The sequence below is a fragment of the Crocuta crocuta genome, unplaced genomic scaffold, assembly GCF_008692635.1.
Source record: "Crocuta crocuta isolate KB4526 unplaced genomic scaffold, BGI_CrCroc_1.0 scaffold149, whole genome shotgun sequence".
Lineage (NCBI taxonomy): Eukaryota > Metazoa > Chordata > Mammalia > Carnivora > Hyaenidae > Crocuta > Crocuta crocuta.
The window spans coordinates 1,367,957-1,380,948 of NW_027551561.1; the positions used below are offsets into that span (position 1 = coordinate 1,367,957).

At 48.5% G+C, this 12,992-nt stretch overlaps 1 protein-coding gene across 8 annotated transcripts in view; it reads right to left on the bottom strand.

Moving 5' to 3' along the window:
* The window catches only part of SGSM2 (small G protein signaling modulator 2), a 45,559-nt gene extending 32,943 nt beyond the window's left edge, over positions 1-12,616 (bottom strand). For 6 of the 8 annotated variants that reach the window (XR_013331495.1, XR_013331496.1, XM_077749882.1 and 3 more), the window contains exons 1-2: positions 12,508-12,616; positions 8,975-9,050 (exon numbers count right to left, since the gene is read on the bottom strand). Coding sequence is in view for 6 of the 8 variants with exons in the window: in XM_077749882.1 (XP_077606008.1) it covers positions 8,975-9,050; positions 12,508-12,564 (133 nt within the window). In the remaining 2 variants the exon portion in view is untranslated. The remainder of the gene's footprint in view (positions 1-8,974; positions 9,051-12,507) is intronic. The other 2 variants (XM_077749885.1, XM_077749886.1) reach the window with 2 other exon arrangements.
* Positions 12,617-12,992: the final 376 nt, after the last annotated feature.

Below are 12,992 nucleotides of genomic sequence, written 5' to 3' on the forward strand. Positions count from 1 at the left end.
AAAGGAATGGGAGGGATGGGCAGCCTTTTTTTAAGTAGGAACTTCTGGGGCACCTGGGTGGCTCAGTCAAAGTTGAGCGTCCAAACTTTGGCTCAGGTCATGATCTCGCAGTTTGTGAGTGGAAGCCCCTCATCGGGCTTGCTGCTGTTAGCGCAGAATCAGCTTCAGATCCTCGCGGGGCGCCTGGGTGGCTCAGTCGGCTAAGCGTCCGACTTCAGCTCAGGTCATGATCTCACGGTTCGTGGGTTCAAGCCCCGTGTGGGGCTCTATGCTGCCAGCTAGCTCAGAGCCTGGAGGCTGCTTCTGATTCTGTGCCTCCCTCTCTCTCTAACCCTCCCCTGCTCACGCTGTCTCTCTCTCTCTCAAAAATAAATAAAACATTAAAAATTAAAAAAAAAAGATCCTCTCTACCACTCTCTCTGCCTCTTCCCTTCTTGCACACGTGCACTTGCATTCTGTGTCTCTCAGAAATACACATTAGTCAGTCGAGCGTCTTACTTCGGCTCAGGCCATGATCTCATGGTTCGTGAATTTGAGCCCCACACTGGGCTCTGTGCTGACAACTCAGAGCCTGAAGCCTGTTTCGGATTCTGTGTCTCCCTCTCTCTCTGCCCCTCCCCCACTTGCGCTCCCTCTCCCTCTTTCTCAAAAATAAGCAAACGTTAAAAAAAAAATTAAGTAGGAACTTCTTCTAATGTCAATGGGAGAAGCCAATGTATTGTCTGTAGCAGCTGAAGTGGGAAGAGCAAAGAGAGACCAGGCATCTTCCTCCTCTCTCCTCCCCACTTCCCTGGCTGGCTATTTCCACCCAGGGATTTATAACAGTTGCTTCCACCTGGAACAAGCATTTCTAAGGTAACTAGAGCACATTTTCTCTCAGCCTGCACTACTGATGCTGTTTGCTTCAGCTTCTGGGGGCAGTCAGTGTTGTTCAACGCCCTGAAACAAGAAAGCAACTCTCCCATCCAGACTTTCATTGTGAGGAGAAAGCATTGCCCTGATTCTAGAAAGCAGCAGGTAAGGGAGATGAAATTCCTTTTTTTCAAAAATGTCTTTTTATTTTATTTTGAGAGACAGAGAGCGAGCGGGGGAGGGACAGAGTGAGAGAGAGACACAGAATCTGAAGCAGGCTCCAGGCTCTGAGCTGTCAGCACAGAGCCTGACGCGGGGCTTGAACTCATGGACCGTGAGATCGTGACCTGAGCCGAAGTTGGATGCTTAACCGACTGAGCCACCCAGGCGCCCCGGGAAATGAAATTCCTAACACACAGACCTATCTCCTTTGCCCTGATGGCGATGCAGGGCAGAATCCACACACACAGCATTCACAACGGCTTCCCACGGAACCAAGCCAGTGTTGGCCTCACTCAGCTCAGCAAGGGGCTCACTGTCTCCCAGAGTGTCTCTGGACACCATGAGTCCACTGTTTGGGGACGTGAGCTACATCTCCACAAGGGCCAACCTTTCCTCCATACCCCACACCTAGTCTCCTCTCCTAGGTAGGCCACATGGACAGGCCAACCCCTGGGCAGCCCAGGCCCTGGAGCAAGACACATGTGGGTTCAAACTCTGGCTACTTTCCCTACTAGCTATTTGACTTGGTGCCAACCACTAATCTCTCTGAGCTTCCGCAGCAATTACGTAAAAGAACAGGTCCCATCTCCATAGGTTTTGAGTGACTACAGCTGCAGGCTACGCAGAGGTGCAAGAGGCTCTTTGATTTCTTCTCAAGTACACCGAAGGTGATGGCGAACATTGATGCCTTTCTCCCCTGCACCTCCTGGCCATCCCCTGCCTTCTCTCCGATCCCCCAGATGGTGTGGCTGTGCTCCTCTCTAAGGCCACCTACACACTGGGTTATCTACCTACACACTGGGTTCCAGCCCCTTTTACCTCTCAAGGACATCATTCCAACAAACATCACTTCTCTTCCCTGTACTTTTAATATTGCCCTATTAGATACTTCCCATTTGTACATAAACATAAAAAACAAAAAAACAACAACAACCAAACACCACCACTACCACCTCCCTTGGTCCTATATCCCCATTCAGGTATTGAACCATTTAGCTGCTCCCCTTTATGTAAAATTTCTCAGGAGAGCTGTCTGTATTCACTTTATCTCTTCCTCTTCCCATCCTCTCCCCCTCTTTTTCCTTTTTTTTTTTTTTTTTTTAAGTAGGCTCCATGCCCTCCACGCCCACCATGGAGCCCAACATAAGGCTTGAACTCACGACCATGAGATCAAAACCTGAGCTGAAATCAAGAGTCAGACACTCAACCAACTACAGCTCAGGTCATGATCTCATGGTTCATGAGTTAGAGCCCTGCACCGGGCTACCTGCTGTCAGCACAGAGCCACTTTGAATCCTCTGTATTCCCCCTCTGCCCTGCTTGCACTCTCTCTCTCCCCAAAATAAATAAATATTTAAAAATCATTATGGAAAATCCCAAACATATACAAAAATAAAGAGGACAACAGAATTAACCCCATGTACCCATCACCCAACCCAAGCAATGGTCAAGTCATGACCCATCTTGTTTCACCCATACCACATCCAAACACTTTTTCACTTATCCCCAGATTATTTTTAAGTAAATTTTAAATGTTATATATTTTAATCTATAAATATTTCTGTCGGTATCTGTAAAAGATGACTCTTTGAAAAAGATGTGTATAATACCTTGACTGTGCCTACAAGATTAATAAAAATTTCCTAATATTATTAAGTTCCCTGATTGAGTTCCTAGAGTTCAAATTTCTCTAATCTTCTAGATACTTCTAACTCTCAGAAACATGGGTTCTCATATGGAATCCTGGAGAAGGTTCTAGGAGACTTGATGGGGAAGGTTTTAGGGTCACTTTTCTTTTTTTAAGTTTATTTTGAGAGAGAGAAAGAGTCAGAGAGAGCAAGTTGGGGAGGTGCAAAGAGAGGCAGAATCCCAAGCAGGCTCCCTGCTGTCAGCACAGAGCCCGATTCGGAGCTCGAACCCACAAACTGTGAGATCATGACCTGAGCCAAAGTAAGATGCTTAACCGACTGAGCCACCCAAGCACCCCAGGGTCACTTTTTCTTTATTTTTTTAAATTCAAGAGTAACGTATTTTAGTTTCAGGTGTACAACACAATGATTCAACATTACTTGGTGTTCATCATGTTAAGTGTACTCTTAATCCCCTTCACTGATGTCACCCATCCCTGCTCCCTGTAGGGTCATTTTCAAGAACAAAGAAGAAAGTTGCTGGTGGTGGTGGTGGTGGTGATGGTAACACTTATTAGCACCTACTGTCTACCTGGCTCCATGCTGTGTGCTTTACCTGTGTCACTCCTTTAGTCCGTACATCAACCTTCCCGGACATGTTCAGAGCTGTTCAGGGCTGCTGTGGCCAGGGTCACACACTTAGTGTCTCAGCTACTGACCACCACCATATGCCCTCAGCTCTGCCCCAAGACAGGGTGAGAGGAGCCACTTCCCCAGAGGGCCTTTCTTACCATTCGGTTGTTTCCAGACGGAAGGCAGAAGCCAGATATCCTGAGAATGAGCTGTTCATTCAGTATGGGTGGGAAGAAGAGAAAAGGAATCCCTTTCACTGAAAAGAGACAGACTAAAAACTGCCTGGAGTCTGAATCTCAGAATGTGCTGATGTTGGCTGCAACATCTCAGGTGAAAGGCAACGCTTCTCACCCAGCTCATTAGCATCTCCTTGCCATTCCCCAGAGGAGCTCACCGCAGCCGACCTTCTAGCTAATGAAAGCTGCTTAGCAACAGGGAGCGGGTGGTTAATAAAGCCCTGAAGCTGTTCCCAGCTCCATAGGCTCCACCCCTGTCTCCGATTACAGCTCATCTTCAGCCCGAAGCAACAACCCTCCAGTTGAGGATCTAAAGATCCGTGTGGAGAGAGCCAGGAACCTGGAGACTGAGGGCAGGGCTGACCTGGGCTCTGACCACCCCCCCCCAATGCATTCTGGGAAAGGAGACCGAGAATCTGCTGTGCCAGGCTAGGAACCTGCTCTACCCACCAAAGTTTAAAATCCAAATTCCGTGCCCAATCAGAATAGAGCACACAGAAATTCTGTGGAGGTGGCCACACCCAGACATGAGGGAAGGGCAGGTCCAGAGATATGGTGGCTTCTCCAGTGCTCTGGGGTTGATGCCTGAATTACCTCAGAACCCTGATGGAAAGGGAGCAAATGTATTCTCTTAAAGCATGTGCATTATTGTTATGCATGCAGAGTTCGAAGGTAAAACCTGGGGCAGTTTGGTGGTTAACTTAACCTTGAGCCGCCCACAAGCCGCCCACAAGCAAAAGTTAAAAGCACCTTGCCCTTGGGGAAAGGGGGTGGCAGGAGATATCAGACTACACCTGGGGTTTTAAGAAGCCACAGGGAAAACAAGGAGCATTAATTTGATTGAAAAGTATTTACATTAAAATAAAAATTGCAGGAGCTCCTAGGTGGTTCAGTCAATTAAGCATCTGACTCTTGATTTTGGCTCAGGTCATGATCTCACAGTTTTTGGGTTTTTTTTTTTCATGATCTCACAGTTTATGGGATCGAACCCCATGTCACGTCTCACTGATGGACATGGAGCCTGTTTGGGATTCTCTCCCTCTGTCCCCTCCCTTGTGCACGCACACGCTCTCTTTCTCAAAATAAACAAACTTAATAATAATAATAATAATTTTAAAGACCATACTATGGAACAAAATGCAAACTTGACAAGACTTTTTAAAGATGAAAAGGTGATGTCAGTGGTAGGTTTGGGCCTACTCTCCGAGCCTCACCTCCGCCTGTGTCAGCGGGCAGTCACACAGGCCTGATCCTCCTACAGCCATGCTCTGTGGTTGGACAACAGCACACAGAGAACCCCTCCCTGCCACCAGGGGTTACCAGCAAAGCTTCCTCACAAGGTTTCTACCTACAGGAGCCTGACCAGCTTCTGGGTAAACAGGTTTAGGAACAACCACAACACACACACACACACACACACACACACACACACACGAAAAACACATTTCTTACCAGTCCCGGGAGTCTCCCTCCTCCTGTGGGCAATCTGGCACAACTTTCCTGGGTTTGCCCAGGGTCAGGACTCAACTCAGGGATTCTTCAGTTCCCTTTCTAAGTCTCTCCAGGAAGATTCTGTTTCCACTTCAAACGTCTCTATTTTAAGGAAGCTCAGAGGAACTCATCTTGCCCAGGCCCTGCCCTCCTCTGCCAAGAACAGAGGGGCCCAGGGCAGAGCAGAGGGGCCCAGGGCCCCAATGCCCTCCAAACTCCTGGGAATGTGGTCACTCTGTGGTTGATCCAGCCTCCACAGCCTCTGCTCTGCTCAGATCTCTCCGCATCTTCCCTGCACTTTAATTCCTCCCAGAACAAAGCTGGATTCTGGACGAGGCCAGGACAACCGCACAACCCAGTCAGTATAAGACTGGATCTACTTCAGCTTAGAAATTCGTTTCTGGGGCGTCTGGGTGGCTCAGTCGGTTGAGCATCCAACTTCGGCTTAGGTCATGATCTCACAGCTCGTGGGTTTTCCATCAATACTTATCTATTCTTCCCTCTGCCTCTTCCCAAGAATCCCTGATTGTGATTCTACTGTGTGATGCATGTAAATAGCTTGCAGACAGGAAAAAAGTTTGATAATCACTGCTTTAAATATGCCTTATTTTGAGCCCAAATTGGGATTTACCTCACCACTGAATACCGGTTTTGACGAAGCCCAAGGATTCCTTTTTCCCATTGCCTTGACTTAGCTTTATACAGACAGTCCCTCCTGCTAGCATTCTCCTCAGTGACTCTGCACTGAGCCCAAGACAAGGGCAGCCAACTGGCAAAGGCTTGGAGATGCCTTTTGTTTGGCCCATAAATTTTTTAAAAATGGGAATTAGTTGGGGCACATGGGTGGCTCAGTTGGTTATGCGTCTGGCTTTGGCTCAGGTCATGATCTCAAGGTTTGTGGGTTTAAGTCCCACATCAGGCTCCACACTGATAGTGTAGAGTCTGCTTGGGATCCTCTCTCTCTCCCTCTCTTTCTGTCCCTCCCTCACATGTGTGCTTTCTTTCTCTCTCAAAATAAGCAAATAAACATACAGTATATAAAAATGGGAATTAGTTATTAGTTTTTAAAAAATTGGGGAATTTCAGGGGCACCTGGGTGGCTCAGTTGGTCAGGCAACCAACTTTGGCTCAGGTCATGATCTCACAGTTCGTTGAGTTCCAGCTCCGCATTGGGTTCTGCAGTAACAGCTCAGAGCCTGGAGCCTGCTTCGGATTCTGTGTCTCTCCCTCTCTCTGCCCCTCCCCCCACTTGTGTTTTTCTCTCTCTCTCAAAAATAAATAAACATTTTAAAAAATAAAAATTGTGAAATTTATATAAAAACCCAGACTTCTGGCTTCTCTTAAGAAAAAACAGGGGCGCCTGGGTGGCTTAGACGGTTAAGCGTCCGACTTTCGCTTAGGTCATGATCTCGCGGTTCCTGGGTTCGAGCCCCGCGTCGGGCTCTGTGCTGACTGCCAGCTCAGAGCCTGGAGCCTGTTTCAGTCTGTGACTCCCTCTCTCTCTGACCCTCCCCTGCTCACGTTTCTCTCTCTCTCTCTCCCAGAAATAAATAAAACATTAAAAAAATTAAAAAAAAAGAAAAAACAAAGGCCATGGCAAGCCTGGGCTGGCATTCCTGCAGGAGTTGAGCAGTGGCAAGCAATATTCAGTCCACCCCAGTCCCTAGCACCACTGCCTGCAGTGTCACACCGGGACAGCTTCTTGTGTGGACCTTTTCCATCTGACTGCCGACGCTATTTAAGTTTGTGCTAAAGCACCTCCTGAGACCCAGCAGAACGGGGCTCCTCTTGCTCATGGGCTGACTTTACAACCCTGGAGACTTGGGTCTGTTTCATAGACCCTTATTCTGTTTCAGCACCTAAAACTGGCTGAAAGTAGAAGCATTCCTTTTGAGGGTAATATCCCTGCTGCTGGGAAGAGCCCAGGCTTTCAGGCAGGAGACAAAAGCGAAAACTCCATTGCTTCCTGGGGACCCCTGCACCGATCAGAGGAGAGCTGACAGTTTTTCTCATCCTAATTGGCCTGAACGTGGGATACCCACAACTTCTCTCTGCGTCTCTTTCCCCTATTCCCCCTTGGCCACCCACGTGTGGCGCCCATGCACAAGCTGTTTGCACTATTTTATTCTGTTTTCTGTTTGTTGAATGTTCTCTGGATAAGGAATTAAGCCATGCACAAGTGGGCCACCAGCAGAGCCCTTCTGGGGACCACAACAAATAGTGGCTGATGTCAGGGGCACACAGCACAGGTAGAAAGGAGTAGGGACCTAATAATCTTCAAATATTGCACTTACTGCAAGACCACCATGCTTCTCCCCTAACCTAGGTTCTGCCTGAGAAAAGGTGAGATTCCTTGTAACCCTGAGAATCATACATCATCTCAAAGAATTAGGAAACTTACCAAAAAGGGAGGTAGTGGGAACTGAAATCCTGCAAACCTAGTTTCGGCATCAACATCCAAAGGAGAGGGAAAGACATTTCCTGAGCTCTTCCAAAGCTAGAAATGTTCTCATGCATCATCTCAATCCCTCCAAAAATACCCTGAGGTGGGAATCACCACCCCTTTTTACTGGAGCAAACTAAGAATGACAGAAGTTAAGAAACTTGTCCAAGCTCTCCCGTATCTCTCGGCTTTAGTTTCCTCCACACTTTTATTACAGGATATATTTATGTGTGCATGTGTTTTCTGTCCCCACAGAATGGGAGTCCTTGGGGCAGAGACTCTGTCCGTCTTGTGACTGCTGTTTCCCTTCAGAGAGCAGGATCTGGCACATGGCAGCCCCAAGGCATCTGTTGCTGGACTGCTGGTAAGCAGCTCTATATGCCTCACCATGCTACTGTCTGCTCCTTTCATTGCTTCCTTTCAGAAATACACAGCCTCCCTTCCACCAATCCCCAACACCAATCTCAGAAGCCCAGGAAAACAACACAGAGGTGTCAAACTGTCCCTTCAGAAAGGGAGTTGAAAGGAAGATAAATTCCTGGAAATCCAAAAAAACTCTATCGTGTACAGAGACTGGCTGGCCCCTGTAACGGCAGAAGTCTTCAGGTGAGGAGGAAGCGATGGTTTATTACCAACGTTCTCCCTTCTAAGGCAGGAGGGCTTTGGCTTTCCCTCCTATTGTAGCTCATGTATCCAACCCAGGGCCTGGAGAACTGGGAATGCCAGAGCAACACCAGTGGGATTAGTTAGAAAGCAGATGTGGCACAGGGGCGCCTGGGTGGCTTAGTCGGTTGAGCGTCCGACTTTCACTTAGGTCATGATCTCGCGGTTTGTGGGTTCGAGCCCCGCATCGGGCTCTGTGCTGACTGCCAGCTCAGAGCCTGGAGCCCGTTTCAGTCTGTGACTCCCTCTCTCTCTGACCCTCCCCTGCTCACACTGTCTCTCTCTCCTAGAAATTTAAAAAAAAAAAAAAAAAAAAGAAAGCAGATGTGGCACAGAAAGCATCCCAAAACACGAACCCTTCCCCCAAAGTTAAAGTAAACATAAGCCAGAGTAGTAGTTCCCAAACCAGAATCACCTAGGTCAGTGGTTCTCAAGGCGTGGTCCCTGGACCAGCAGCTCAGAACCATCTGTGAACTTGTCAGAAATGCCAATTCTCAGGTCCACCCCAGGACTACCAGAATCAGAAATTCCAGGGTTGGGACCCAGGAATCTGAGTTTTAACAAGTGCTTTGGGTGACTCAGATGCACACTAAAGACCAAGGGAACTGAATACATATAGAAATCCTTGGGCCCTGGAGATCCTAATTCAGTAGGTCGGGATGGGGCCCAGGGAGATCTCAAACGGTTCAGAGCTGATTCTAATTTGTAGCCATATTTGAAAACTACTAAACCTGAGGCTCCTCTTTCCCTGCCCCCGGGACAGTGTCTTCAGTTCTAAACCCTCCTCCCACTGCCGCGTCACTCACCACACAGAGCAATGATATGGCTGCTATCTTCATGCACAAACTTCCTGGTGACAGCCTCCTCCATGATTTGCTTCACCTGTGGACAAACGGGCAGCATCTTACCTATTTTTCCGATCAAAGGCCTGTGGGCAAGTAAACAACTTGGCTCTGCTCTCCTGATCTGGGTTTACTATCTACTTGCAGAGTAGAGAGTAAATAGGGATGGGAGAGGTGGGGAAGCAAAGTGTCTTCTTGGAAAGGCAACCAGGAAGGGAGATATCATAAGCCCACCAAGGAATCAGTGCAGATGTTCCAGTCCAGGAGGAAGCACCCTGCTGTGGAGGACAGGATGCTGTTTGCTCATGTGTACTTAGCTGGAGAAGAGCTTTTGGGCAGACACACTGTCCTTTAGAAACAAACTAGCTCATTATAGGCTGTAGATAAACAACCTGCCCCTCATTTACTCCATCTTTTTCAAGGTTCACCCAGGGCTCAGAGATGCTCTCCACATGCTTGCAAGCCCTGCCTTCTCTGTCTAGATAAAGCCCTGATGTTTGGGTTCCTATGTGGATACAGAACCTTCCAAATACCTTGCAAGATGAGCAGTTACATCTGTCTTTATGAAAGCACTTTTTAACTCCCCCCCACACACCTTTTTTATTGATGTACATAAAACTACAGAAAAGGGCATATGTCATAATTACACAGCTTGATGAATTTTCACAAGCTGAATCCACCTGTGAAACCAGCATCCAGATGAAGACACAGAACATGTGACATGCACCCCTGAACAACCCCCACTGTCATGTTTCCTTCCACTCACTACTCCCCTCAGGGACACCTGCTCTCCTGACTTCTAACAGTCATTTTATGGGTTTTTATACTTTCTGTAGATGAAATCACTCAGTGTGTAGTGTTTTGTGACTAGGTTTCTTTTGCTCTCTGGTGAGGTTATAAAATGTGTTCACGTTGTAGGTAGCTATGGATTGTTCATTCTCCATTATGTTACCACACAATGGACTAGCATGTGGGTGGTTTCCAACTTGGGGCTGCCATGATTAGTGCTCCTATGAACATTAAAAATATGTTTTTTAGTAAACATAGGTGCTCATTTCTTGGCATTTTTATTTCTCAACAAGGAATTTCTGACACGTATATTCCACTTTACTAGGTTTTGTCAAATAGCTCTCCAAAGTGGTTGTACCAATTTACACTCCCATCAGCAATGTAGGAGGTTCTAGTTGCTCCCAACACTGAAGCCAAGCACTTTTGATGTCCTGGGGGAACCTGCCAAGAGACAGATACTAATACTGGAGATTAGAGGGATGGATTACCTCAACCCCACTGAAAAGTCTTACAGATGAAGTAAGCTCTGGGCAGAGCATGTCTTTGCCATTCTTTGGACAAGGCATACAGCATTCTGATGCTGCTCTTGCTCCCAAGACCCTCACCCAGGACTGTACAGTTTGGAGAGTGGTAAAGCTTCTAAAGCCTGCAGAGGCAGGAAGGACCCGGAGGCTTCTCCGTACTGAAACTGCTCATGGTTAGCAGTTAGGTAGAGGGGAATCAGATTAATCCTGCACTCTAAACTGTTAAAAACTTCCTAGATTACTTCCCAAGGGGTGTTTGTATTAAACGGAGCAGAAAGCCACAGTTCAAAGACCTGCAGGCATCTGAAACAGACCTGCGGGGGAAAATTTGGGGGTTAGAAGGATCTACAGATGACTCTAGAATTATATGACAAATTCTGTATTGAAAGGCCAAACTTGCCCACAATTATCCCCACTGCCTCTACTTGTAGAACAGGAAAGGATATATTTCTCTCTAAATCAAGTGCTGAAGGGAGAAGGGAACTAAGAATTTGGAAACTAAACTTTGTCAGGTAATATACATAGCTGTGGCGTATTTTGGACATTTCTCACATTTGTTTAGGAATCATTCTTAGAGTAGTATAAACAGCCTTCTAAATATTGAAAAGAGAATCATGGTCTTATCAGAAATCTTTCCTACATCCCTGACCAGCCCTAAATTTGGAGCACAGCAACAATCCTAGCACATCCATCCATGGTTTAGGTATGGCTACTTTTTTCTTCTTGTTTATACCGCTTGTTTCCTGAGGATAATCACTGTGACTTGGGACTGCCCTTTTGCTTGGGGGAGACCAGGGCGGGGGTTTAGTTTTAATGCTAATTTGATGTACTCCTGACTTAAAATACTTTCCTGGACACTTCACACGAAAGTCATGAGGGAGCTTCCAGCTTCTCACACTCAGCCGGAAAGGTGAGGACTTTGACCACTTCTTTGCCAACAAGAGGAAAGGGCACAAATAAATGTTAGATAGGGCACAGTAGCCAGGCCACAGTTAATGCAGGAGAACCATCTAGAGCCTTCCAGGAGTTTATGAGAACCCAGAGCCTTCTCCAATCCTGAAACTCTAGGAAGGGGTAAAGGAACCACTATGGTAAAATTTAATATATGAGATACATGTCATCATCTTTCTTTCAGAGATGAAGGAAATAAGACTCAGAAAGGTTAAGTAACTTATTCAGAGCTAGGTCCAGAGTATTCCAAGGTTATGCATCCCCACAGATCCTACAGTTTCTAAGATCAGTAGATTTATTTACCAAATGCACACTGAATGCCTACTATGTGCCAGGTCCTGGATACAGAGTAGCGGACAAAACAGGCGGGTTTTCCTGCCCTCATGGAGTTTGCATATCTGGTAGAAGACAGCCAAAAAGGTAGTTGCACGGAGTTCATGGTTCCCGAGGCCTAATCCATTCTAATTCACGATGCAGGTTTGAGTTCTCTAGCTCTCATGTGCGGTGAGTCATTCATGTGGGTATCCCCCCCCCCCAACACGATGAAACTGAAATGGGCTTTAGGGGAGGGTCAAAGGTAAAGGACGTTTGTAGAAGGGAGGGTTTTCCTTCTGACATTTGGGGTGGGGATCCTCAAACCGCGCGGAAAAAATCTTGAGTCTTAAAAATCATTCTCAACCACCACCACCACCCCCATCCCCCCCATGGTCTCTGGGTAGGGAGGTGGGCGTGGAGTGAAAAGCAGTGAGGTGTGCGACGAACCCTCCTGCAGCTGCGACTCAGTTCCCAGAGGGATCCCTGAATCTTGGGTGTAGGGCAAAACAGAGCCAAGCCCCCAAACCACCTGGTTGGCGCTGTCGGAGGCCCTGGCGGGGCTCCGCCCCTGTCCATTGGGCTTGGGCAATGAAAGGGCAGCACCTCTTCTCCAGAAATCGCCACCACCCCTCCCCCGACCTTGGTCTCCCAGCGCTGTTGCCGTCCTAGGGCGGGGAACTGCGGGATCGCCAAGCAAACAAGCGCCAGAGCGCCGGCCTGGCTCCTCGCACGGAGGGGGTGCTGCCCCCAGATCCGGGAGAGAGGCGAGAGCGGTAGTCAGTCCAGGACCCCGCCCCCGCCCGGCCCAGGCCCGCGAGCGCCGGTGCCAGGGTCGGGGGTGCGGACCTTTTCGGCGCCCCCCACCCCAGGCAGCGCAAACAGAGACGTGAGCCCCGGGGGTCCTTGCCCCGACTTTACCTCCTTCTTTACGTTCCACAGCAGTTTCTCTTTGACTGCGTCCTCCGCGCTGCCCATGGTGTGGCGGGTGGCGGAGAGGCAATGCCGAGCTGTCCCCCAAGCCCCCCGCGCCCCCTCGCCGCCTCCCNCCCGCATTGTGAGCTCCAGCAGCCAGTTCCGCGCCGCACCGCGCGCGGCGGTTGGCGCGCACCAGACCTCACAGCTGAAGAATGTCACTTGCATCGGAGCTGGCCTCTACTCAGCTAGATGCTCCCTGATTTCTACCCACTGGTTTTCACGACGGGAAGGGCTGGGCTCTTCGCTCCTCAAGTCTGGCTATCTAGGAGGCCAGCGTTAGTCTCCTGGCTGAAAGGCCATAGCTCCATCGTTCCTCTAAACCCCTCTGCCAGCCGGTGGCCCTCAGTTGCAGGACTTGTGGGAAGAGAGGCTGGAGCACAGCCACTCCGAGCTTGAAGAGGCTGAGCTGGCGTTAAGGTAGGGCTCGA